This window comes from Ceratotherium simum, chromosome 40 (assembly GCF_057802395.1).
Source record: "Ceratotherium simum simum isolate JZ-2026a chromosome 40, ASM5780239v1, whole genome shotgun sequence".
Taxonomy (NCBI): domain Eukaryota; kingdom Metazoa; phylum Chordata; class Mammalia; order Perissodactyla; family Rhinocerotidae; genus Ceratotherium; species Ceratotherium simum.
In genome coordinates this window covers 8,872,045-8,899,479 of record NC_141939.1, presented here as the reverse complement: position 1 = coordinate 8,899,479, position 27,435 = coordinate 8,872,045, and the positions used below count along the sequence as shown (strand labels likewise).

At 38.2% G+C, this 27,435-nt stretch overlaps 1 protein-coding gene across 4 annotated transcripts in view; it reads right to left on the bottom strand.

Annotated features, from left to right (window-relative positions):
* IL36R (interleukin 36 receptor) overlaps positions 1-27,435 on the bottom strand; it is a 50,719-nt gene that overhangs the window by 12,030 nt on the left and 11,254 nt on the right. For 2 of the 4 annotated variants that reach the window (XM_087426299.1, XM_087426297.1), the window contains exons 5-8: positions 17,872-18,031; positions 13,948-14,022; positions 3,640-3,769; positions 2,546-2,682 (exon numbers count right to left, since the gene is read on the bottom strand). In XM_087426299.1, coding sequence (XP_087282425.1) covers positions 2,546-2,682; positions 3,640-3,769; positions 13,948-14,022; positions 17,872-18,031 — 502 coding nt within the window. The remainder of the gene's footprint in view (positions 1-2,545; positions 2,683-3,639; positions 3,770-13,947; positions 14,023-17,871; positions 18,032-27,435) is intronic. The other 2 variants (XM_087426300.1, XM_087426301.1) reach the window with 2 other exon arrangements.

The following is a 27,435-nucleotide window of genomic DNA, read 5'->3' as shown; positions in this document are numbered from 1 at the left end:
GTCAGAGACAGTCTCAGAAAGGGCGTTGACACCCTGTTCTGCTTTGTGAGCACATTGCAGAGCAATTATGGCAAAAGCAGTGGGCAAGAGATGATCAAGGAGTGGAACCAGTTCCTCTGGAACTCCAAGTCCCCGAAAACATGCTCCTACATATCCGAGAAGAGGAACAGCATTGCTTTCTCCCTCACCACAGCCCAAACCTGCGCTGCCAGAGAAGGAGCCTCTGGGAAGGACAGCATTAGAAAAGGGGAACCCATTCTTAGAACCCACCACACACACCACTTCCTTCATCGGCTCCCTCTGATCCTCCACCCCACTAGAAGGTGTTGGGGGCGCAGGAAGAAGGGGAAATTCTCTTTTCTTTGAATGCCCAGAGTACTTTCACTTTTTAAAATACCTATTGAAGAGCTTATCACAACCTGCCCTAGGCCACATCATGTTGCAAACATTTGGAGGCCAAAAACATGCCTGTGTACTACTGCATGCCTTTAAACACATGGCACAATAAAGGACGATAACTAAAAGCACATTCCATGCTGAAAAAATACCAGTCCAGTGATTAAGTCCCAGCACAGCCAAGTGGATCTGCTCTGCACGTTGGTGCCCAATCTGATCCTGACCACTTGTTTGAACCTCTAGCTTCTAACTATTAGATGGATTCTTCCTTCCCTCTCATTCTCCACCTCCCTTTGCCCTTTCCCGGCTCTTGGAGCAACAATGCCACCACTCCCTTTGGAAGGACCCATGTCTAGTAATCTTTAATGTATACTTCAGGGATCTTGGTATTGTAAACGGTCATGATAGAAGACCACGCCCACGCTGTTTATGAGACTCAAAAAGCCCCTGTAGACAGGAGTAATGGCCTGAAATTCTTGAGTTGATCATTCATTATATTCAGGAGTGTTGATACCCTCTGCTCTATAAATGAGCTAAAAGATGATGAAATTGGAAACAGAAAATCAGTGAATAAGTTCAAAGGGAGTATGAGCTTTGAAATTTGAATAAGTGGAAGACTCACTGATGAGCCACCAGGTGCCATGTTGAAGGTCCTGGTAAAGTTGGTATTCGCCCTTTGGGTCCATATGGCTACCACCATCCTGACACTGAGCTGGTAGCTGAGAACAAGTGATTAAAAGAAATTCACAGAAGAGTACACCCAATCTAAACAACTTTCTGGTGACTCTTCTTCAGACAAACCAAATAAGATTCAGCTCTGGAGGTGTCTTCAACAAAAATAAGGAAGTCAAGTAGAGAAGCTGGCCCCAAGGAAACCAACATGAGGCCCCAAGTAAACCAGCATGAGGCTTGGATGTAAGAGAGTAATGTTCCTAAGAAATTAGGGAAAACGAAACAGTGCACATGTCTAAAAATACACTGAATGTGAGGCATGAAATAAGTATTGATAGGAACAGAGATGAACTGAGCAAGCACAGGTTTCTCAACTGAGCCCAAGACTGCTTCCACCTGATGCAACCCAACAGGGTGCCCTGTGGGCCCAGACTGAGGAGAGGCGGTGCTGCGTCCTCACTCACAGTTTAGGCGGCTGGGACAGAGACACCCGGGCCTCCAGGTCACGGAAATGAGGTCGAGAATGAGCCCACCTCAGGACTGCAAGCGACTGTGGACACACCCCTGATCATCACTATTCAAAGGGGGGTGATGGACACTCATGAGGCCAGGAACTTGGCAGGGCGAAGGCACATTTGCTAGCTCCACACAGCAGCCACCGAACTAATGCTCTATGTTAAGTTATCAAAAAACATTTCCGGTAGGACTTGAGCTAGATGCATGCAAACATGGGTCTGACTGATCCTTAAGGGACACTGGCAAATTCGAGCCCTCTCTCATGCACGTAGCTAGACAAAAAAAAAAAAAGTTGATATTAATAGCATTAAAAAAAGAAGCTGTCTTGGTAAACCACAGGTCAACATCTTACAAAGTACTTCATCCACTTCCCCTGATATGTTAAGAATTTTAAAGTTGTTCTCCAGATTATGATTTCATCCTTCACTATCTATCCTCTGGCTCGACCACCTCCACCGGGTAATGCACACTCTCTGTACAGTGTTAAGAGTGTGATTTGTGTACACACATGGAGGTTGAAGCCCTCCTGCTCAAATATCAGAATTCCGCCTCTATAGATAATTTTACAAAGTCACATGACAAAAATATACATAAGCACTTTATCTTCATATCAAATTATTTCAAATAAACAATCTAAAAGCTGAAAATCACAAGCACCCGGTTATAAAAGTTCAACAATCAGGTTTAACAAAAGAAAACTTCTGTTTTCTAGAATTTCAATGCATAAAATCTCAAAGTATATTAATATGGCACTTTCAAAGTATACTGCAAAAAAGTCACAGCCTTACCCCAAGAACACTGTCAGATATTTCATCAGTTCCCTAGACCTCATATTGAGAGTATCTATTTAATACCACTCTGTTGCCTCACAGCGAGTATTTAATATCACTCCTCTTTCAAATGTGTTTCCTTGCCATCATTTTGAACACTCTGAGCAGTATACAACCCACTGGAACATTACCTGGGAGTTTTAACGTGAAGTATGCAGCAGACACTCCAGCATGGCACATGAAAGGATGGCCATAATCTTCCATTTTCACTTCTAAGAAGGTTATGTTCACTGTGTAAAAATTATGGTCCTGAAAAGAAATGTGGGATCTATAAAAGAAAAGAGCCAGTCATTAATACACGTGTCCTATTTTACCCAACATAAAGTCATGCGCTGTGTAACGACGTTTCGGTCAATGACACACCACATATCCGACAGAGGTCCCATAACATTAGTATCATATAGCCTAGGCGTGTGGTAGGCTATATCATCTAGGTTTGTGTAAAGACACTCTACGATGTCCACACGACAAATTGCCTAACGATGCCTTTCTCAGAATGTATCCCCGTCGTTAAGCGACACACGACTGTATTTTAGCTTTCATCTGGAGAATAAAGTTCTTTCCTCGAGAGCACTTCAGGCCATCGTTTTAACCCTAAGAACACTTCACTGAGTGGCTCAGTGAAGTGTGTGGATTGAGTAATTCCAAATTTGCATTTTCTTCTGGACAGTGATGAGGGTGTGGTTCTATTAATTACAGACATCATCCCTACCTCAAGGGTCTTCCCCTATTTTTCTCCACTTATCCTAACTTACTACCCTGTGAGGCCCAACACAAGTTCTTCTGCCTCTGACTTCATTAGTCTTGTTTGACATCACTCAGTTAGCTAATGATCATGCACTGTCTCCCCCAAGAGTCCCGTGCTGCTGCCCACTTTGCTGTTTAAGCGTTGAAGCCCTGTGGCTCATAATACACCTAAATAGGAATGAGACTGGTTTTACATAGTAGCTGAGAAAAGTTGATCTTGTTGCTTGACGGTCATACTTCATGTTCTGCCTCATCTCTCTAACGAGGACGTCGTGGGATTGACAACATGAGCATCTCAGACCTCTTTGAACCAGATGCTTGACCACACACAGCCCTGAGAAGATCTTTGAAAGACAAGCCAAAAGGATTGATGAGGAGGTGGTGAGAACCATCTAAAAAAAGCTGTACTCATACCAAAAAATTTAAATGGAGAAATCCGTGCTAGCTGTTAGGGAAGCCACAAAAACAAACCACCTACTCGATTCCTTCTTGGATTCGTTTGGAATCACTGTAGTAAATGTCCACCAAAGTGTCGTTGACTCTCCAACACCGTAGATTTGTATTCTCCCTCGTGTCTGTTATGTTGCAGTCTACAATAAGGGTGGAGCCTATAAAAATCAAATTTATAAATATTAAATGAAAATTTTACAAAAAACAAGCTGGTCAACAAATGCATGTTGCTTTTGAGCCTTGATATCTTTTGATTACCAGAAATACCCCCCTGAGGTCAAGGTTCATCAACTTTATTCTCTCCTGGGACAGAGATCACCGGGATAAGTGAGCTTCCAGGATGTCTGTTGTAAGGAGACACGCATCTGCTGCCAAACACCAGCAGCTTCCGACCAGCATCCTCCACAAGACCAGGGCCACAGATACACTTCTACTCTTAGGAACCTTAGCAAAGAACTTGACAAAGCACTTCACACACATTTTCTCCTTCAGAGTTTATATCTTCAAAACAACCCTATAAGGCAGAAGTGGGGAGGTGCTATTCTCCCCATCTTACAGGTGGGAACACTGAAGGTTAGATAGATGGAGTGACTTGCCCAACGTCCCACATTAGAGGAAGAAATGAGACGTAAACTCAGGTTTTCAAATTCCAAATCCAGTGATATTTCTACTTCACCAACTGTGACACCTACCCTTTCCCGGCTTTCCCTTATCCTGCCTCCACACATGCACAAATTATATTTAATAAATTTATATTTTCACTTTATTTTGCCCCAGGAGCCTAATAGATTCCATCTATTTACTACATTAAAAAAATTACCGTACTTCTAAACTGTCTACTTCAAGTTTCTTTGTTCTAGGTGGTATTAAGTTTTTTAAAAAGATTTTTGTGAAATATAACACATGTATAGTAAAAACTATAAAATATAAATGTAAGTTTCTGATATACTGTAAAGCAAATATTCACACCACCAAGAAAATAGTGTATTGCCAGAACCCCAAAAGCCCCCGTGTGCCCCTTCCCTACTTTATATTTTATCACTCTGACCTCTACTCCTTCTGTTTGTAACGCTCATCCATGCTGTCGCACGTGGCTATACTCCATTCAGACAAGAGAATACACTATTATTTATTTACTTCCTCTGCTGTTGCTATATATGGGTTTATGTTGTTTCCAGTATTTGCCAGGTGCCTAGGGCTGCTATGAACTCTCTCTGCACGGCTTCTGGGGCACACGTGTGCACATTTCACATATACATACCCGTGTACATGTTGGGTATGCATGTCTATCTACCAGTCAAATTGGTAGATCATAGATTGGCATCTCTTCTAAAGGTGAAGATATGCATAAACTGTTTGCTAAAGTGGTTGTACCCATTTACACTCCCCTCAGCAGTGTACGAGAGTTCCTGTTCCTTGATGTGCTCCACAATACGTGGTATTGTCAGTCTATTTTATTTTAGCCATCTTGATGTGTGTGTCCTGGTGGCACATTGTGAATTGAATTTGCATTTCCCTAGACGGCACCTGGCCGAACACCTTTTTATACTTTCATTGGCCACATAGACATCCTCTGTTGTAAGCTGTCTGTCCAAGTGGTGCGTCTTTCCTTCTACTAGATTGTCTTTTCCTTATGACTTTGGAGGAGTTCTTCACAGATTCCGGATATGTGGCCTTTGTCCACTTACTGCCAGTATCTTCTTCCAGTCTGTGGCTCGTCTTTTCATTCTTTTAATGTCTTTTAATAATCAGAAATTCTTATTTTTGATGTAGTCCTGCTTATCAATTTTTCCTTCAAGACTATTAACTTTCATGTCCTTATTTTTTTGCAGCTTTACTTACCCCAATCGTAAAGATGTTTTTCTAGAAATTTATTGTTTTGTCATATTTAGGTCTACAATGCACTCAAAATTATTTTTTACAAATGGTATGAGAAACGGGTCAAGTTGCCTTTTATTCTATATTACATCCAATTGTCCAGTACCGTTTATTGAAAAGATGGCACTTTCCCTACTTCTCTGTAGTGTCAACTTTGTCAAAATCAAGTGCCTCACATGTGTGGATCTGTTTCTGGGCCTTCAATTCTGTTCCACTGTCTATCCCTGTATCAGGACTAGACTGTCTAAATTACTGTAGCTTTTTAATAAATGTTGAAATCTGATAGCACAAGTCCTCCCATACACTTCTTCATTAAAAGTGTCTGGACTGGAGCTGGCCCTGTGGCGTAGCGGTTAAGTCCTCGCGCTCCACTGCTGGCGGCCAAGGTTCGGATCCCAGGCGCGCACCGATGCACTGCTTGTCAGGCCATGCTGTGGAGGCGTCCCATATAAAGTGGAGGAAGATGGGCACGGGTGTTAGCTCAGGGCCAGTCTTCCTCAGCAAAAAGAGGAGGATTGGTGTAGATGTTAGCTCAGGGCTGATCTTCCTCACAAAAAAAAAAAAAAAAAAAGCATCTTGACTATTACTCAACCTTTGCATTTTTCATACAATGTTATAATCAACTTATTAAATTCTACAAAAATTAGAATCTATTAGATTTTGACTGTCTTATTCCTCAAAACAAAGGAAAACTGTTCAATAGTTTAGTCTTGAGTGTGTTGTTTCTGTAGGTTTCTAAAAATAGATCTTTTTAAATCAGATTAAGGAAATTCCCTTCCATTCCTAGTTTTAAAAGAGTTTATTTTTTTTTAAGTTATGAATTCCTAGTTCAAGTTTTCTAAATGACATTTTAGTATCTATTGGGGTAAATGTATTAATCTTTCTCCTTTAGTTCAATAATGCAAAATAAAAGGAAGAATTATCTAATATGATAACTTTGCATTGGTTCATATAAGCCCAATTTAGTCCCAATGTAGCATCCTTCATGTATATTGTTACAATCAATTTGTTAATATTTTGCTTAGAATTTTTCCTCTGTGTTTATGAGTGAGATTGGCCTGAAATTTTCCTTTGTGATAACGTCCTTGTTGGGTTTGCGTGTCAAGGTTTTTCTGACCTAATAAAATGAGTTAAGGACTGTTTCCTCTTTTTCTACTCTCTGAAACAATTTGTTTAAAATCGATGTTATTTCTTTATTAAATGTTTTGTAGAATTCACCAGTAAAGCCAACTGGATCCAGAATTTTGTTTGGGAAAGATTTTAAATTTATTTAATAGTTATGACTATTCAGAATTCTATATCTTCTTGTGTCTGATCCTATGTGCTGATTTTTATAGAAATTTGCCCATTTAAAAAATTTTTCAAATTGTTTGACACTAAGTTTTTCAGAATATTCTTTTATGATTTTTTATTGCCTAAATGATCTATGGTGATGTCCCCTTTTTCCTTCAGGTTGGGTCATCTCTCTTTTCTTAATCAGTCACACAGGGATTTATCAATTTTATTCCATTTTTCAAAAAATCAACTTTTTTCTCTGTTAATCAATCACTCAGTTGTATGTTTATTTTCTATTTCACTGTTTTCTGCTCTTACTTTTCACATCATTTCTCTATTTTCCTTGGGTATATTTTGCTTCTCTTTTTCTGTCTTCCAGAGGGGACACTTAGCTCACAGATGTTTCAACCATTTCCTTTTCTAATTTAGGCTATGAAGTTTTCTCGAAGCAAATCTTTGCATCCCATCAATTTTGATATCATCTTTTCATTAACATTCACTTTCCAATTATTTTCTGATTTCTATTGTGATTTCTATTTTGATCTATGAGCTATTCAGAAGTTTTTGTATTTGATTGTATTCAAACCAATGTGGTTATTCTAGTTGTCTTTTTGTTATTTATTTCTAACTTGACTGTATTGTGGTCTGAGACGTGTTATATGATTTCAATCTGTTGGATTTTGTTGAGACTAACTCTATGGCCAATATATGGTCAATTTTATTAAACATAAACATTTCATTTGTGCTTAGAAAGAATGGATAATCTATAGTAGTTGGGCACAGGGCTACATATATGAACATTAGGCCATTTTTTAGGCACATTTTATTTATCATGATAGGGTGTTTTGTTTGCTTGTTCTATCAGCTACTGTGAAAACTGTGTCAACGTCTTCCATTATTATTGTGAATTTATCAATTTCTCCCTGTAATTCTCTCTCTCTCTGTGTCTATGGGTATTTTTATACTTTTAAGGTCATGTTATTATGTATCTATAGGTTACTAATTGAAATTTTCATCATTATGATGTATCTCAGTTTACCTCTAATAATGCTTTTTGCCTTAAGATCTATCTTGATATTGGTATAATCTTATAATTGGTATAATTGCTATAACATTACTTTGGTTAGTGTTTATATCATATATCATTTTCTATCTTTTTGTCTTCAAGCATTTTGTAAAGAGCACCGAGTTTTAATTTGCTATTTCAAATCCAGTAGGACAATCTTTTTATTTGGAGCATTTAGTCCGTTTTGTAATTGGTGATATTTGTGGGTTTAAATCAACTATCTCATATATTTTCTGTATGTTGCATTTGTCCTATATTTGTCTTTTCCTTCTTGCCTTCTTTTGGATTCCTTCTTTTGTATTCCTTCTTACCTTCTTTTTGATTACTTTTTGTTATTCCATATAACCCTATATTTTAAAAATTATTATTCTCTTAGGATTAACCTAGAAATAAAAACATGTATCCTTGGACTTATCAAAATCTGTTATTATTGATATTTTTATCCTTTTCAGAGCAATGTAAAGTCTTAGAATGCAATTCCATTTACCCTTCCCAGTATATAGGCAAATGTTGTTGTGAATTCTAATTTCATATATTTTTTAATTCCATAAACAATCATCATTATTCCTTCATGCAGTCAAGATTCACTTAGATTTACTCACATATTTACAGCATATTTGCTCCTTCACTCTCTCCTACATAGCTGATTTACCCTCTGGGAACACTTTCCTTCCACCTGAAGAACATTCTAACAGTTCCCTTAGTGTGGGACTGTGGTTGGCAAATTTTATCACTTTTAGTTTGTTATATTTTCACTAATTATAAAATTAGCAGGTTTTTTTTCAGTTCACAACCTCCACTGTTTCCGTTGAAAATCCAAACAGCAGTCTTACTGTCACACACAGAAGGCATTTTTTCTTTTTTCCCTAACATTTAAGCTATTTATCCTTTGTTTTTGGTTCTGTGCAGTTTCACTGTGGTATATCTAGACGTAGGTTTATTTTAATTTATCCTGCTGAGTTTCCTTAGCTTCCAGAGTCCTTGGACTAACGTCTTCTGTCAGTTTGAAACGTTCTCAGCATTCGTTCTTTTTTTTTTTTATTTTTTTTATTTTTTTCCCCCAAAGCCCCAGTAGATAGCTGTGTGTCATAGCTGCACATCCTTCTAGTTGCTGTATGTGGGACGCGGACTCAGCATGGCCGGAGAAGCGGTGCGTCGGTGCGAGCCCGGGATCCGAACCCGGGTCGCCAGCAGTGGAGCGCGCTCACTTAACCACCAAGCCACGGGGCCGGCCCAGCATTCGCTCTTAATAGTTCCATTTTCTCTTTTCTCTTTCTACTGGGGCTACAATTATATATACATTAGGTCTCTGTATCCTTTCTTTTAATCTCACTTCATATTTTGCATTCTTTTGTCTGTCTGTGCTTATTCTTACATATTTTCTCCTGACCTATATGTTAATTCATTAATTCTTTTTTTAAATATGTTTTATACACTATAAGTCCTTCATTGAAGTTTTGGTTTTGGTTTTTGTATTTACCAGTTCTAGAGTTTTTATTTGTTCTTCTTCAAATCTGATATGCTACTGCTTTATATTTTCCAGTTGTCTTTTGAAAATTTTGATCATGTCTTTTCCTTCCTTTAACATAGTAAGCACAATTAAAAAACAACACGTACTTGCTATTTCTATATCTGGCACACCCTGAGGATGTGTTTCTGTTTACCGTCTAAAAGTCTGGCACACCCTGAGGGTGTGTTTCTGTTTACCGTCTAAAAGTTACCAAGTCAAAAGTTACACGTTTGTGAAGGCTCTGAATACATACCGGCATTTCTCGCTACAAAGTTTAGACCAATCCATTCATTTCTTTATCTATTTTAACCATTTCTTGAGTATCTGCCATGTTCTAGGTATTGTTCTGAGCACTGGTGATACAGGAAAAAACAGACAAGTCTGCTCTTAAGGAGCGTAGACTCAAATAGAATTAGAGATACCAAAAAGAAGTTCAAAATCTGTGAGTTAGTGATAAGCGCTTTTGTGAAAAATAGAAGAAAGTTCAGGGGATGGAGTGTGATGGTGAGACTGAGGTGTGCTATTTTAACAAGTTGGCCAGCTGAGATGACATTCATTAGAGACCTGATGGAAGTGCGGAAGTAAACCATGAGGATATCTGGGAAGAGCATTCCAGGCAGAGGAAACAGCAAGTGCAAAGACCCTGAGGCTGAGGTGTGCTTGGCACGGTCAAGAACTAGCGAGCAGTCCCGTGTGATGAAAGCAGAGGGGCTGAAGGGGAAGGAGCAGTACGTGGGGTCCAAGCTCTCCTCCAGCACTGGCGATGGAGAAGCAGGGCACAGAGGGCCACACGGGGTGTGAGGATTGTGAATTTTATTTGGAGTGAGATGGGAAATGTTTAGACAGTTTTAAACACACGTATTTTTTTTTTTCTTGTGAGGAGGATCAGTCCTGAGCTAACATCCATGCTAATCCTCCTCTTTTTGCTGAGGAAGACCGGCTCTGAGCTAACATCTATTGCCAATCCTCCTCCTTTTTTTTTTCCCCCCCAAAGCCCCAGTAGATAGTTGTATGTCATAGTTGCACATCCTTCTAGTTGCTGTATGTGGGACGCGGCCTCAGCATGGCCGGAGAAGCGGTGCGTCAGTGCGCGCCTGGGATCCGAACCCGGGCCACCAGCAGCAGAGCGCTAACCGCTAAGCCACGGGGCCGGCCCTAAACACACGTATTTTAAAGAGATTGCTCATAGTCATTACCAGTCACGTATTAGAACACCCTTTATAGTACCCTTGCTAATATTTGACTATAAGAATATTATACACATTCTTAATCCTTACCAATTTCATAGATAAATATCATTGTTTAGTGTATATTTCCTTTATTGCAAATGAATATATTTTCATATTCTGTTACTATTTTCTTCTATGAATTATTTATTTGCCTTGTTTGGATTATTTATTTTCCTTGATTTGTTGGTATTTTTATATAGAAACGATATTACCTATTTTCTGTTATCTCTGATCCAAACATTCTCTCCTAGTTCATCATTCACATTTTAACTTTACCATTTCTCAGATATACAGACGTTTGCCTTTTTTATCCTAGTCCAATTTTTGGATCTTTTTTTATTTCTTCCACTGATTTTTTGTTGAAAAAGTACATGATTCCGAGGATAGACAAAAATTTATCTTTATTTTTTAATGAAACTTTTGTGGTTTTGTTTTTATATATATTTCTTTAATTCATTAAAAATGTATTTTTGTGTCTGATATGCGGTAGAGAATGAACTACATATTCTTCAAATTTAACAAGTTATACCAACATCACATATTATTTACTACAGCTCTCTTTCCCGAAACATTTTTAAATGCCACAAATCTCTTTTACTAAATTCCTGTGTATTCTGGCATCTGTTTATTGTTTTTTGTTATGTTGCTTTAATCTATTTGTATACAAATATCAGTATTTACTTATTGTAGCTTTATAATACATTTTTTTTTTTGATTTTATTTATTCATTTTTTTCCCCCCAAAGCCCCAGTAGATAGTTGCATGTCATAGGTTCACATCCTTCTAGTTGCTGTACGTGGGACTCGGCCTCGCGTTGGACGGAGAAGTGGTGCCTCGGGGCGCGCCCGGGATCCGAACCCGGGCCGCCCGCATCAGAGCGCGCGTACTTAACCGCTAAGCCACGGAGCCGGCCCTATAATACATTTTAATATTTACCAGAAAAGGTTTCTCTTTATTTCTTCTACTCAATTATTTATTTGCTAACTCGTTCCAGCATTTTTTGACATTGCATTTTAGAAATGCTTTGTCAAGTTTCAAGACATTCAGTGAAATTTAATTGGTATTATAATAAACTAATATATTAATCTGGGAGAAAATATGTTTTTGATATTGAGTGTTCTCATTTAGGAAAATGGTAAGGAATTTCATTAAAACGTGTATTCTTTTATGTCCTGGCTTAAAACGTTGCAATTTTTTTTATATAGGTAGGTCTTTCAAATTTCTTGTTCACTTTATTCCTTAATATTTTGCTATTTTTATTATAATTATGAATGTCATTTTCCCCAATTACATAATACATGATGAATTCATGCATGTAAAAATGCCGTTAGCTTTGAAAGTTTATTTTGTATTGGAATAACCTTACTGAACAATTGCCAGTGATTATAGTTTTTTTAGAGGATTGTCTTAAAATTTCTAGGTAGATATCCATAGATCATTTAAAATAATTGTATGTTTGTCTCCCTCTCCCAAGGCTTACGTCTCTTGTCTCTTAATTATCTCAACACATTGGCTAGGATTTTCAAAGACAGGAAGGGGAACAAAGTTAATCAAGAGAGTTAATCACAGGCCCACGTGTCTGTTCTAGGAGTTCATGAAACCCACTGGAGTATTCACAGGGTGAGAGAGATGGAGACAAGTGTCCTTTATTATGGGCATTATTATTTCCTTGAAAGTTTAAAGGCACTCTCCTCAAAATGTGTGGTCCAGAGCTCTTTAAACAGATTTCATCTCCTCCCCATTTGTTGCCTTATAAGCTTTCTCACTTCTGTCTTTTACATTTGAGTTTCTCTGCTTTTGGGGGATTGGATTTGCTGGAGGTTTCTCTGTCTTCTTTTTTTATTCTCCGTCCCCCAACCCTTCTGTCCAGAACCAACTCTAGGACTTATCAATTCTATTTTTTTTTTTTTATAAATTCACTATTTTTTACTTTTATCTTTGCTATTTCCTCCTATGAGGTTATTCAGTTGCTCTTTTTTATAGAGTTAAATGACTAGTTTACGGATTTTAATTATTTCTACACTTATTAATAATCATGATATTTAAAGGTATCAACTTGTTCAGAGTGCAGCATGAGTCTCATTCCATGAAGTTTGATATGTTCTCACTGCCATTATTTTCTCAATAGTCTGTAACTATGGCTTTGGATTAAATATAACCAAGAAAGCAAATAATTAGAAGATGAATTTGTTGTTGCTTAATTTTTAAAATTAGTGAATTTTATTTTCATGGGATTTATCATTGTTTTGACTTTAGTTGTAAATTTCTAGATTTACCTCATTGTGATTGGACCGTATAGTCTACAAAATTTCCTCTGTTGGGACTCTGAGTTTTTCATAGGTACTTATGAGTGTGATCTATTAAATACATTATTCTTATTATATAACCAGAATCTTTTAGATCCTTATTTGATTAGCAAATTTGTCGAATCCAGAGTGTGGTAAAATCTCTCACTATAACTGAAACAATTGTATTGTCTTATTGTATTGTCCTTGTATTTCTGAGAGTTTTAGCTTTATATATTTTGATTCACTGCTATTTGGCACATAAACATTTTTGAGAGGTGTAATTTTTATTAGTATAAAATGATTCAATTTGTCATTTAACTTTTTTGCATTGAAAGATATATTATCAGGTTGAAAGACTAATACTGCCAACCCGATTTCTTTGTGTTAAATTTTTGAAAGATATATCTTGCTTATATTTATTTTTAATCTTCTAGGTCATGTATTTTTAGGTCTATGTCTTTTGAGAAGAGCATGTAATTGGATGTTAATATTTGACTCAACCTTAGCATTTGTCTTTTAATAAGGACTTTTTTAAATTTACTTTTTTTCTCTTCAGAAAGTACTCAACATGTTTTTATTTTATTGGTGATTACCTTTAAATTTTAAAAAATAATTTGAGCCTCTTTTTCTCCACCTAGATCACAAACTGAGGTGATGTTTACTGATCCTCTTCTATGTAAAATAAGGACTATAAGATAACTTCCCCTAGCCTTTAATATACTTTCCAGTATGAGATAATATAATCCAGAATTCTTGATCAACATTATTTAATAGTGGTTGTATATAATGTATCTTCTCTTTCAGAAATTACTTTTACATTTTCATTGCTGTTGCATGAACAGATTTACAATAATCATTTAGGCCACAGTGCTCACTGCCAGACCTTTCAAACCACAACGTCCCCAGGCTTCAGCTCCCTTTATTTTTTATTTTGATGCCTCTCCTGATGACCTGGAGTCTATCCAAAGCTGGAAACTGAAATGTGTATGGGATTTGTGTTCATCCTTGAAATTCAAAAAATTCACTAGGATATGTGCACGTTTTGATTCCTGCCCCTAGTGATTTCAGTGGCTTCGATAACTTTACTCACCAAGTTGTACTTCAATTGAATTGTTTTTTGGATAAATGATTTTAGGGATTCTTCTTCCATTTCCAACTTTTTCTGCTAAGAAATCACACCCACATGAAATTGCATTAGAATCACACACGATACATTTCCAACTACTTGAATGCAATAATAGCGTAAAGAAAACATGACACAGAGCAGACCTTCAATAAACATTGCACAAGAGAAAACAGAACTCATGATGTGACGAAATATCATTCATTAGATGCAGAGAGAATTGCTAAGGGAAAAAACATAAAAGCTGGGCTATCAAGAGAGTTCACTTCACTATTATGTATTTAGTATAAATATAAACTGATGAGATTGTGCAATAAAATCTCATTACCTAATAATCCAAATACACTTCTTAATCAGTAGTTAAGCAAAGCCCTGGCCTATGTCCTCGATGGACAGAAATAATGACCCTAATGCTCTATCTTCAGTCCCACTCCTCCATCGTCCACTCCTGCTTTTCTGTATTCTTTACATCGTTTCCTCTTCTTCAGCTCTTGCATTCCTGCACCCCACTTGATAATCATCTCCCTTGTATTGAATCCCCACTCCTTAGTCTTTCTCCTCTTCTTCCCTTCCCCCTTTGTCCACCAAAACTTAGCAGTCACATTTAGTCCCACATTCCTCCTATATGTTTAGGGTGGGACATGGAAAAGTTAAAGAGGGGAGCTAGGAAAATGCAAAAACATGTCCTTTATGATGCCAATAATATTTGCACATTCTACAAACTATTCAAATTCAGGATGTCCCAAACAGAAGTCACCACCAGCTAGCTCATGTACCACCTTCCACTAGATCACACACGTCTAAAAGCTGGAAGTCATTCTAGGCAATAGCTTTCCTCTCACCCTCTTCAAATTATCAATCACCAAGTCAAACTAATGTTACCTCTTAACACTTCTCAGTCTGCGCCTCTTTCTCTGCTTCTAAACCCTCTATTTTCTATTCTCTCCTCTTTCTCCAGGCTCTCTCATTTACACCCACCTCTTCAATTCACATCTAAAGGCAATGAGTTTGAAAGCTGTATCTCCAGACCTTTCTCTAAGCTCCAGACCCACATAGGCCATGGCCAACTTGACATCTCCATTTGGGCATCTCAAAAGCACCAAGTATTCAGGTTGCCCATGACCAAATCCATGATCGCACTCCTAAATCCGGTTTTCCTCCAGAGTTATCTTATTTCATTAAATAATAGCACCATCCAGTCAGCTGCTTATGCCGAAAGGCCTAGCTTCCTTGACCTTGGCACACCCTTCACCCATATTCAATCCAACACTAAGACCTGTGGGTTTTACCTCCTAAAATGCCTCAACTCCATCCACATCTCTCCATCTTCAGTGCCACCATGTTGCCTGTGCCTACTGGATGTCTCACCTGCATTTCTGCACCTGCCTTCTAACTGCCGCTCCTTTCTGTGTAGGGATCATTCTGTGCATAGCAGCCACACGGAGCTTTCAGAAATGTAAGCCACACCATGTCCCTCTCCTGCTCTCAACCCCTCTGGCTGCTTACCATTGTTCTTAGAATAAAATCCATATTCCCTGCTTCGAATTGCATGTTCCTACCTAATCTTGGCCCCTGACTACTTCCCCAAGCTTATTACCTACCATGATCCTCACTTAGCATCACTCCAGCCAACCTGCCTACTTCCCATCCTTCAGCCATACCATGGTCTATCTTGTTATAGGGCCTTCACTTCCGCTGCTCCCTCACCCATTCCAGCACTCAGTTAATGCTTCGTGACCATCAGCATCACTATTATCGGGAAGCTTTCCCTGACCCACTGCCTTCTGAACAGACCCCTGTCTGTTTGATCTCATGCTTTCCTTTCCTTCACTGCATTAATCTCCTCGGTAGTTACACACCGCCCATTAGTAATTATCTGACTCACCTCTTCCTCTCCTCCCTGCTCAGGCTCCCTCAGAGCAGCGGTCACAGCTGCTTTCCTCACCATCATGTTCTCTCTGTCTGCCGCAGGACCTGGCCTTGTTAGCAGTCAGTAGAGTCACTGCCTGAAGAAGAAGAACCCCTTCCACCTCAAGCCAGCTTCAGATTATCAGCACTCTTCTGGATATTGCAGCCGCCGCCTACGTGCTCTCCAGGCCTCAAGACCCTCTTCAACTCCTGCTCAAATCATCTCAAGACTGATCTCACCCATCTCAAGTGCAGCCTCATCACTCTGCACTTGGCCCACCCAGAGGCTCTTCAGTGGCTGCATGGTACAGCCTGCATAGAACCGGCCCCCTCGGCCTTGTCCCTGGTTAACTCTGTGGCCTCAGCTCCCACCCCTCCTCACCGCATACTTATGCTCTAACAAGATTAGTTTTAGATCCAACATAAACTGTAATGGCAAACACTTCCATGCTTCCCCTTATACTGTTCTCTCTGCCCCTCCTCATTCTTTTTCACTTCTGTAAATCCTACTTGTCCTTCAAAATTCAGCTGAGAAGACATTTCCTCTTGGAAGCCTTCCAAGAATTTTCTTGCCACCCCTGTGGCTACTTCTAATTCTTTTCCTGCTCCCCCAGATGCTGTCTATAACTCTATCCTTACCACATAATGTTAAAATGATCCATTTATATCTCTATATCTCTCCACTACCACCAGGCTGAGAGCTTCTCAATAGAAGAAACTGTTTTTTATTTTTTTAATTATTAGGTTCTAACAATTTTTGGCATATAATAGATCATAAATAAATGTTTACTGCAGTGACATGAAGTATAGACTGTTGGACTCAGTGGTCTCTTGAAGTATTCTTCATTTTGCCTTTGAAATTTTGCCTTTTGAAGAATTCCCTCAGCCATCAATGTAAAACTAAAGCATGAGAGTAGTCAATCATTCAGTTAAGGAATAGATCTGCGCCTAGTCTAGGCCGGGCACTGGACGAGGTGTTGGGGATTCAACTGTGAACAAGACAAAGAAGGTGCTCACTTTTGGAGAGATACTCAGTTAGCATAAAACCCAAGAGCATAAAAATCATAAAATCTAACGCAATTAATTTTCCTAAGTAAAGGGTTCCGGGTAGGAAGCAGCAAACCACCCATGAACACATCCCCCAAGAGAGCCACACCCTAGAAATTGCTAAGTATCCCCTAGTATTATGAAGTCAGACAGAAACTAGAAACAAACATGAAGGTCCACGTCAAAGTAACATTCAGCTTTCAGTTTTTTCCATTTAGAGGAGTAAATATAGAAAGTAACTCTCTACTGAAGAAAAAGCAAAAGGCAACATAGCAAGAACTCCTTGTTGAATGTGTTTAGAAGAAAAAAAGGCTTGTCTGGGCACTAAAGCCTGAGTCCTGGCCCTGTTTCTGCCACTAACCAGCTTTCTAAGTCACTCCCCTCCTAGGACTCTATAAAACTAAGGGCGTGAGCTAAATTATTTTTAGGGTTTCTTCTACCCCTAAGATTCTGCTTTCAAATCTCCATGTCATATGTTCAAGAAAAGTGGCTGTTCTGGGCTGAAAACTGAAGCTCCGTGAGCATTAGGTTTCCAGGAACCAAGTCCAGAGACCTTGAACTCCGCAGCGCCTAAGGCAGGGGAGGCCAACGCTGGAACGGCCCACTGCAATAGTCACACCAGGGAAGAGTGAGGGAAATAAGGGTAATATTAATAATATCTGCCATCTCCTGAATACCTATACTTTCCCAGGCACCCCATAGTTACTCTATATACATGATCTCATTTAATTTTCATATATAAACCAAGAGTTTTGAATATTCTGTTTTTTCAGATGAGAAAACTAAACTGTTCATGCCCTTTTGCCTTACTCTTTCTACTCTTTGAGAGCCTGCTAACTTTCAGGAAGATCAAGATCAAGAATTACTTCTGCCCTAAGCCAGCCATCCCCGGCAAAGCCAAGAGGAAGTTGAGACAACGAACATGAGCATACTTACTGACATTTACAGTAATACTGTTTAAAACAGTGTACTGTTTCCCTGTGTGTGTCAGTCTGGCTTGACATGCATAGTTCCCTCTGTCCTCTGCTGAGACATTGTTCACCGAAAGCTTTATGCCCCAAGAAGCAAACCGCTCTCCTTCAATCTCTTTACAGTCCTAAATACAAAAAAAAAAATTCAATTCAAAGAGTATTTTGGGGTATCAGTTACATTCCTAGTTAGTGCCATCCTATGAACTATGGGGAAATACAAGAAACCCAGTGATCCCTAGACCTTAGGCAATTTATAATCTAACTGCAGACCATATACACACACACACACACAGATATATTCAGAAGACTTGATAAAGAATATTTTACAAGCTACAATGAGTGCTATAAATATTAAGTCTAATATGAGTTGAGAGGAGAGAGGCCTATGGCCTATGTAGTCTGGAAGGGAGACTTCATGGAGGAGGACTGGGGCTGGTCCATAAAGGAATTTGGTAGGAGCACGTGAACAGGCAGGAATGTCCTCCACCTACAGGGTCCCATCTATCTCAATGGACCACCATCTAATGGCACCAAGCCCCTTTGCCAAGACTGCAAGCCCAGGTGAATAATTATTGCTTCCACTGTGTTACAGGCCCAATTACACCTTCTCCACCAATCAGGGGTTGGACCTTCCAGAAGTCCAAAATAACTCTTCACCAACATTCTGTTTGACCTGAGCAATAATCAAAGTATGCCGGCCAAGCCTACAGGGAGCAGATGTGTAACTCCTTACGTCACCCTAGCTCACATGATGCTTCCACTGCATCCACACCAAACCAACTTGAAGACTGGTTAGTCTCAGGAATGCCTTTCTCACTTGTCATCCTCATCAACCACTCAAGAGAGTAAGCCTCACCATTCATCTGTCCTGTCATAAGCTCACATTCTCATGCTAACCACCACTTCTTCCATCTCACAGGCCCACTTCTGAACTCTCTCTCAAACACTTTCCCCTTTCTTCAGGAAGTTCCACTCTACAGAGTAACTTCTTGGACAACTGAGTCTATCTTATTCATTCAAACATTTAAGTTCCTGCTCTCTGCTAGCATTGTGAGAGGCCCTGCTCATGCAGAAATAAGATGTAGTCCCTGTCCTTGGAAAGTTCACAATCATTATAATAGAGAAGACAAACATATCAACCCCTAATTTATAAATAAAGATTTAATTGCCCAAGTTTTGAGCTCTCTCCTCGCTGAGTCAGCCACAGCTCAGCATCAGACCTCATTCTCCACCATTGGAACAGTGTTAATGGATTCATCTCAAAAGGTGGAACTCAGTAATGCCAGAATGAGCATTTGCTTATTTACAATGTGAACTACAACTTTCTAAAAGTCTTACATTATTTCTCTATAAACACCCTATATGGGAAACTAAAGGATAATTGGACAATTGCTTACCAAATAGAATGGGAATTACTACTACGAGCCAGATGAGTGAAGGCATCAGACTCTGACAATGTGATGTCGCCTTCTTTAGAGTAGGAATAAACAAAAAGCTGGAGTCCTTGGGCTATAGAAACCTCTTCCCTAGCCGGGGCTTGGATAGGCACAATCTCTGGGCCGCCCCTTCTTTGCTTCCATTGTTGACCAATCCCCTTTCTGATTGACTCATTCTTTTTTTCAACGTGTACAAACATTTAATCATATTAAAGTTTAGCCTTGCTAGCTTAAGAGCCATTCTGTCCTTTTACAATAAATAGAACCGCCTCTACTGTAACCCACTGGGGCATTATTTTAGAGTTTAAATTCTCGGAATGCTCTTATTTTTATTTAAAAATTCTTGGGTGATATCTCACTAAAAAGATTTAAAATTAAAATATTAACAATAATAACAGCCAATCTTTGAATGTGTTTTATATTTCAAGCACCAAGAAGAACACTCCTGGGCCAGCATTTACAATGGTTCCGAGCCATAAAATAGCCCAGAACATTCTGGCTAAGATGTCGTGGCTACAGGAGAGTGATGGAGATGAAACTGGTGAGGCCAACAGAGCCCAATCATAGAAAACCATGAAAAGGGAACGAACATCTGAAGCTTTCTGAGCAAGAGAATAAGATGATCATATTTTCTTTTGAGGATGATCTATCTGGTTGCTCTGTGGGAAAGGATTAAAGATGGGGCAATCCTAAAGACTAAGAAACAATTTAGGAAGTTATTTCCATAAACTAAGGCTAAGCAGAGCATGAAATAAGGCAGAAAGTAGGGATAGCAAGAAGGGAACAGAAAACAATGATTTTAAGCAGTTCCAATCCACAGAATTTGGTAACAAATCTGGAATATGGAAAGAAGACAGGACTTCTATGGTCTCAGCTTGGGTATGCAAAGGTGTTGTTAGATAAGGGAAAGAATGCAGAGAAAATACAGAAGAATGATCAGATTTGGGGGTAAGAAAAAAAGTGACTCTAAACGTGATGACTCTGGGGAGTTGGGGATGGGAATGTCTAAGTAGAATGTATATTAGGCTGTTGTACAAAGTATTTGGAGGTTGAGAGAACAGCCAAGGTGGGAGAAAGAGAATTGGGAGCCATCTGTATATGGATGGTCCTGAGCTACCCATTTGAGTGCAATCAAAGCAAGAACAGAAGATGACCATGGCTGAAATTGGAAACCCCAAAATCTAAGACCCAAACATAGAGGATGAGAATACAGTGATGATTACTAAGGAAGGGCTGGGGCGGGGGGAAACAGAGACAAAGAAGGAGTAAATCTCAGAAGGAAGAGAAAAGGGAGTTCTTAGTTGATGGGAATTTCCAGTAGTGACGGATGCCACGAAGAGAACTTGTTAAAGATCTCAAGGAGATCTGGGCCAGAACCACACTGCAGAACTAGCTCACATGATAGCTGCTACTTCTACCACAGTCATGTCAGTGGGAATCAAGACTTTGAAATACACCACCTGCAAGTAAGAGACCAGGAGTAACCAGTTATGCAACTATATGGTGTGAAATCATGCCACATCTGGTAGAGCCACACCAACAAATAAATCGGAAGACATCTGCACTGCTTCTCAGCTCCCATAAACCTAGTGACTGGACCTGGAACACCACTGCAGAAAATTTCCACGTCCGTGCTGTCTTGTAGAAAAAGCAGGAAGATCCACCATCTTCACTTTGGCCTTTCAGTGAAGCCAGGTGGAGAAACTAAATCAGATCCAGAATCTTAGCTACAAGCAACTCTAGAAAACATAGGGTGTGTTTTTCATTGTTTTGTTCGTATTTTTTAGCTTTATAGCCTCTATAGTTTAAAGAGGCCCATCATGGATAATGACTGTCTACCCACCATATCTGTCCTATTTTTCTACCCAAACTTTCTATCCATCCAACCCATTTTTCTATATTAACTTGAATCAGTCCCCTTAACCCTCTATTTTCTCCTAATTTCCAGTTTCCTTCAGGTCTCATTTCCTTTCCTATCCAACCTAGCCTCATGTGGTCATTACTTTAATCACCCCTCTTCCAATTCCCCACCTCTGTAGCCCTTACGCATCCTGCAAAACTCCCATCCTGAGTCGATCCTGCCATCCCTCTCCTACAACCAGATGAGCACCAGAGGAGATAATCACATAAACATGGGTATTGGCACCACTACCAATTCATGGTCTTCTCCTTAGAAATTCTTTGCATCTCCTTCAACTCTTTCTCCCACCTATTACCTATGTTGCTCTTTCCAATTTTCCACAAAACATCTCCTTCCAATTAACAGGGAAAATAGGGGCCATCAAGAATGAGTCCCTTCCTCTTAATCTCCTCTTCCTTTTCCCTCATTCTATCAGTGCTACTTCACACTGTTAAATGACCCCCATTTCTTCACTAAATTTCTAAAGTAGGCTAAATGATCAACATGCCACCATTCTTAAGCCCTTCCAATTTACTCACTACAATGCCTTCATGAGGACTTTACTAGAATGTAAAGTTGATCAAGTCATTATCCCAATGGTGTGATTAGCTGTTAAAATACTGTAAGTGGAGAAAAGGCTAGGTGTAGGTTAACACACAAGGTCTTCTACTTTCTAGCATCACCTTACCCCACTCTTCCATGTAGCCTAAACTCTGACCAATGCCCCCAACCACAATTCTCTTTCTCACTTAATCCCTTTGCACATGCTATTTCCTCGAATTACCATCCTTCCTTCCCTTCCCCACCAGCTTAACTGCTATTCATTCTTTAAGCAGAGCTCAGCAGTCACCTCCTCCGGGAAGCATTTCCTCAGACATTCCCAGTGTCTGATCTAATTTTGCCTTCTTTATGTTCACCTCACACTATAATAAAATTTTTAGTTCACTCGTCTGCCTCCTCTGGTAAATTATAACTTTTTTGAAGGCAGAGTCTCTCTTTCATCATTACATCCCCAGTGCCTGGCACAGCACCAGGCAGATAATAGGCTCTAAATATTTGGAGAATTGATCCCAACCATCTCATTTCACAGATGAAAACACTGAGGCCCAGAGAGTGACCCAAGACCTGAGAACTACTAGCGGTAAAACAAAGCCATAACTGAGGTCACTGCATCTGAGCAGGTGGGACAGTTTCAGAATCATCCCTTCTCCTTGGATGCCTCTTGTCTCTTAGCCTCCTCCTATCTTCTCAAGCTGAGTGGTTATTTTAAAAATAAAGATGCGTGAGCCCCACCCATGGATAACCTGATTCAGTTGGTAGAGAAAGAGGCCAAGCATCTGCTTTTTCAAAAAGTCCATAAGATAAAATCTGATGCGCACTTAGGATTGATAATTGCAGCTGTGAGTCCATCTCCAAGACTTAACAGAAATTGAAATTTATATTAAATGATGATAAATGATTATAACACTTCCTACGTTGCTAATAATCACCCAGTTCCTCAAAGTCTGATCATACTGGAACAGGAGAGAAGAGGTTTTATCCTCAGGCTAGCAATCTTAAGGCTTGGAAAGCCCTCTGAAATCTTGTAGTCTAAACCCTCATTTTATAAGTGAGAAAACAGACTCAACACATCTGTAACTTGACACTGAGGTGATGGCAGAGTTGATTCTAAAAATCCACCTCTCTACAAATGTCAAGTGCTTTCACGTCTATTTCTAGAACAGGTCCAGGTCAGGAGGAAAAAAAATGGCAGAAGAGTCCTACTGTCAAGACTCTAAAAAGTCATGAGAAAAGGGCAAAGAGGTGATCATAGCAAGGCTGCAAGGTGGAAGACAGGAGTCTTGAGGAATAGAGTCTAAAGAAGCCACATAGAGGAATGTGAAACACTATATCCTGAGAAGCCCAGAGATGGACTTGAAAAATGGGTGATGCCACAGTCAAAGCCAACTGAGATGGAGCAGACTGTGGCATGGCAATCGATACTCTCTGAAAGGAATAGGAATATTGTTACTAATTAAATTGTAGTCAGAGCCAATGCTAATGAGGAAAATGAGATAGAGCAGGCAAAGTGCTTATTATATGCCCTGACACACAGCAGGTATTAAACGAATATTTGTCACTGTAATTTTTTTCATTGGCCCAATAGTTGATAAGAAACATGAAAAATATTGGGAGATAGAAAGAACTTGGAGGCCATTCATCTACTCAGTACATATTTACTGAATATTTCCTAAGTGCCAGGTACTATCTTTGCAAGTGGAGAAGGCACAGGTGGTAGCTATACAGTCTATAAAGATGTCTTTGAAAAGTTCATCAAGATGAACAAAAGTTCATCAAGATGAACTTTTCATTAATGGAACACAAGGTGTATAGAACTAACTATCCTAAATGATTCTGAAAGTGATGCCTGATAGACTGAAAAAACAGTACTTTTAACAGAGTTACGGGCTTAGGGGACAAAAGTTAGAGTCAGGACCTGCCAATGAGGAACAGCCCCGGTGAACTCTCAGGCCTTTAGTTGGGATCTTAAATGGCCACAGAGTTTGGTGGAACCACTAAAAGAACAGCCCCAAGAGAGATTGAATCAATCCTAGTTTCCAATTTTTTTTTGATCACCAAATGAATTAAAGTAATCAAGTACACTTGACTACTCAGAAGTATTATGGTATACAGAGCCTCAAGTGAGCTCTACATTTTTCATATTCAATATCTGGCACTCAAGCAAAAATAACCAATCCTGTGAGAAGATAAGACAATGTGATCTAAACCTAAGAGAAATGGCAGACACACAGGGAAACCAAGTAATGGAATTATCAGACACGGACTCTATAGTAACTGTGTTTAATTTGGTCAAGAAATTTAAACATAAGCTTGAGAAATTCAACAATGTATATAAACTATAAAAAAGAACAAATAAAAATTATAGGATTGAAAACTGTAATAACTAAAACTAAGGAACAAACTTATGAGCTTAATAGATAAAATAGTGAATTGGAAAACAGGTCAGAACAAAACATCCCACCAAAACACACACACACAAAATAATTGAAAATAAGAGATATAGGAAGTATGGTTTTTCAAAAAAGACTAAATGCAGGGCTGGGCCCATGGCCTAGTAGTTAAGTTCGGCACGTTCCACCTCAGCAGCCCAGGTTTAGTCCCCGGGTGTGGATCTACACCACTGGCCAGAGGCCATGCTGTGGCAGTGACCCACATACAAAATAGAGGAAGACTGGCACAGATGTTAGCTCAGGGACACTCTTCCTCAAGCAAAAGAATTAATTAATTAATTTGTTAATTAACTAGTTAATTAACTAGTTAATTAACGAATTAATTTATCCTTTTGGAATCCCAAAAGAAGATGAAAAAGAAAATAAGGTAAAAGCAATGTTGGAAGAACTAATGACTGAGAAAATAATAATGATGGGGGAAAAAAGGACAACAAGCCACAATTTCAAAAAGCACATGCGGAATAGATGAGAAATCCATAATTCCATAAGTCAAAACTCACCATAGTAAAACTACTAAAATCCAAAGACAAGGAAAGAATTTTAAAAGTATTCAGAAAAAAAGACCTATTACCTTGAAAAGAACAAAAGAGCTCTTTTCAAAATCATAAGAGAGATGATCCTGTTCATATCTCATGAGAAATAATGGAATCCATAAGACAATGGCATAGTATGTTCAAAGAACTGAAAGAAAATAAACTCCAACCCATCAAAAATATCTTACAAAAATTAAGATGAAATAAAGGCTTTTTCAGACAAACAAAATGAGATAATTCATAATAAGAAAATTCATACTAAGGGAATTTTTGATGGATATTGGTTAGACAGAATAAATTATTCCAGACAGATGCTCAAAGATACAGGATGGAATGAAGAGCAAGGCAAAGGTTAGATATGTGAATAAATGTAAAAGAATATTGACCGAGAATAATAATAATGTCTTACGGTGTCCAAAATATACAAATCTATAACTATAATAGCAAGTAAGCCAAAAGATTGTTAGAGTTAAAGAATTCTAAGATTCTTACTTTGTTTAAGTGTTAAAAGTACTAATTTGTATTAGACTTTAATAAGTCAAAGATAAATGTTATGTCTAAAGCAACCAGTAAGATAATTGTTTAAAATGCATACTATTAAGTTAACAGAAGAAAAATAATAAATAAATAATTAATTCAAAATAAGGGAAAAAAAGAAAGGAAAGAATTTAGAACAGGCATGATAAATAGAAAATGGAAAATAAACCTAAAAATATCAATAATCACATTAAATACAAATTGACTAAATGCTCCAAGTGAAGAATAAAAACTGACAGCCTAAAATTTTTTAAATCCAAATATATGCTACTTATAAAGGACATATCCTAAAATGTAAAAATACAAAGAGGTTGAAAGTAAAAGATAGAGAAAAAGATTCAGCACGCAGGCACCTACCACAAGAAAACTAACATAGCTGTATTAGTACCAAAGAAACGTAAACTTTACGGCAAAAAGCCTTGAGATGTAAAGATGAGTGCTTTATTATACCAAAAGATTCGATTCAACAACAAGACAAGAATTTTAGATATTTTTGTAACTAATAATATAATCTCAAAAATATAATACAAACATTGATAGACTCAAAAGAAGAAACAGAAAAAATGCACAGTCACCCTGGGTTATTTTAACATATTTTTCTAAGTAACGCAAAGAAAAAGGGGAGGGGGGTAGATATGTAGACTTGAATAATACAACTAACAAATGCATATTGCAATATTTACATTCTTTTGAATATATGTGGGGCATTTATAAAAGTTGAACATATGCTGGGCTTTATGGCCAAATATCAAAGTATTTAAATCATATAGAGTGTATTCTTTGTCACAGTGCAATTAAGCTTAATGTCACACAGAGAAAAGTAACAAAAAAAAAACTATTATATTTGCAAACTAAGCAATCCTTCAAAATAATCCAGAGTTCAAAGAAGAAATAACATCAGAAATCAGAAAATATTTTGAACTGAATGATGAGAATATACATATCAAAACCTATAGAAAGCAACTAAAACTGATACAGGGAAATTATAACTTTAAATGCATATACTGGAAAGGAAGAAAGGCTTATAATTAATGATCAAAGAATCCATCTCATAACGTTAGTAACATAACAGCAGATTAAAACCGAGGAAAACAAACTAGATGAGAGCAGAAATTAATGAAACAGAAAACAAACTAATGAAAGACAGGATTAACAAAGCCAGCATTTGAAAAGACGGATCCAGTTGATAAACCCCTGGCAAGAGTAATCAACAAAAAAAGAGAGAAAATGGAAATATACGACACCAGAAGTAAAAGAGGAAACATCACTACAAATCCCACCAACATTAAAAAGATAAGAGAATATTTTGAACAACTTTATCTCAATAATTTAAAAATTATATAGATCAAATGGAGATTTCTAAACACGCACAATGTGCTAAATCTGCCACAAGAAGAAATAGGGAATCCAAGTAATCCTATAATTATTAAGGACATTGAATCTTTAATTTGAAAACCTTCCCTCAACGTAAGTTCCAGTCTCAGATAACTTCACTACTAAACTCTAAAAGCATGTAAAGGAAGAAATAAAACAAATCTTAAACATTTCTAGAAAAAAGAAAAGTATTACTTTGCAAGTTATTTTATAAGGTCAGCATATCCTTCATGTAAAGGAGGAAACAAAACAAATCTTACACATTTCTAGAAAAAAGAAAAGTATTACTTTGCATTTTATAAGGTCAGCATATCCTTCATACCAAAATCGGACAAGGACAAAGCAAGAAACAAAAATTACAGACTAATCTCTCATGATACAGTTGAAAAAAATCCTAGACAAAACATTAGCAAACCAAATCTGGCGATATATAAAAAGGGTTACACATCAATGCGGTTTATTCCAGGAATGCAAAGTTGGTGTAACATTCAAAAATCAATCCTTGTTATTCATAACATTAACAGAATTAAAAAGAAAAGTCTTATGGTAAGTAAAAAATGAATTTGATAATATTTAACATCAATTCATATCAAAAATCCAAGCAAACTAGGGAAACTTCCTTAATCTGATAAAAGTCATTTATTAAAATTCTAGGGGGCCAGCCCCATTGCATAGCAGTTAAGTTCTCGAGCTCTGCTTGGGGGCAGCCCTGGGTTTGCTAGTTCGGATCCTGGGCTC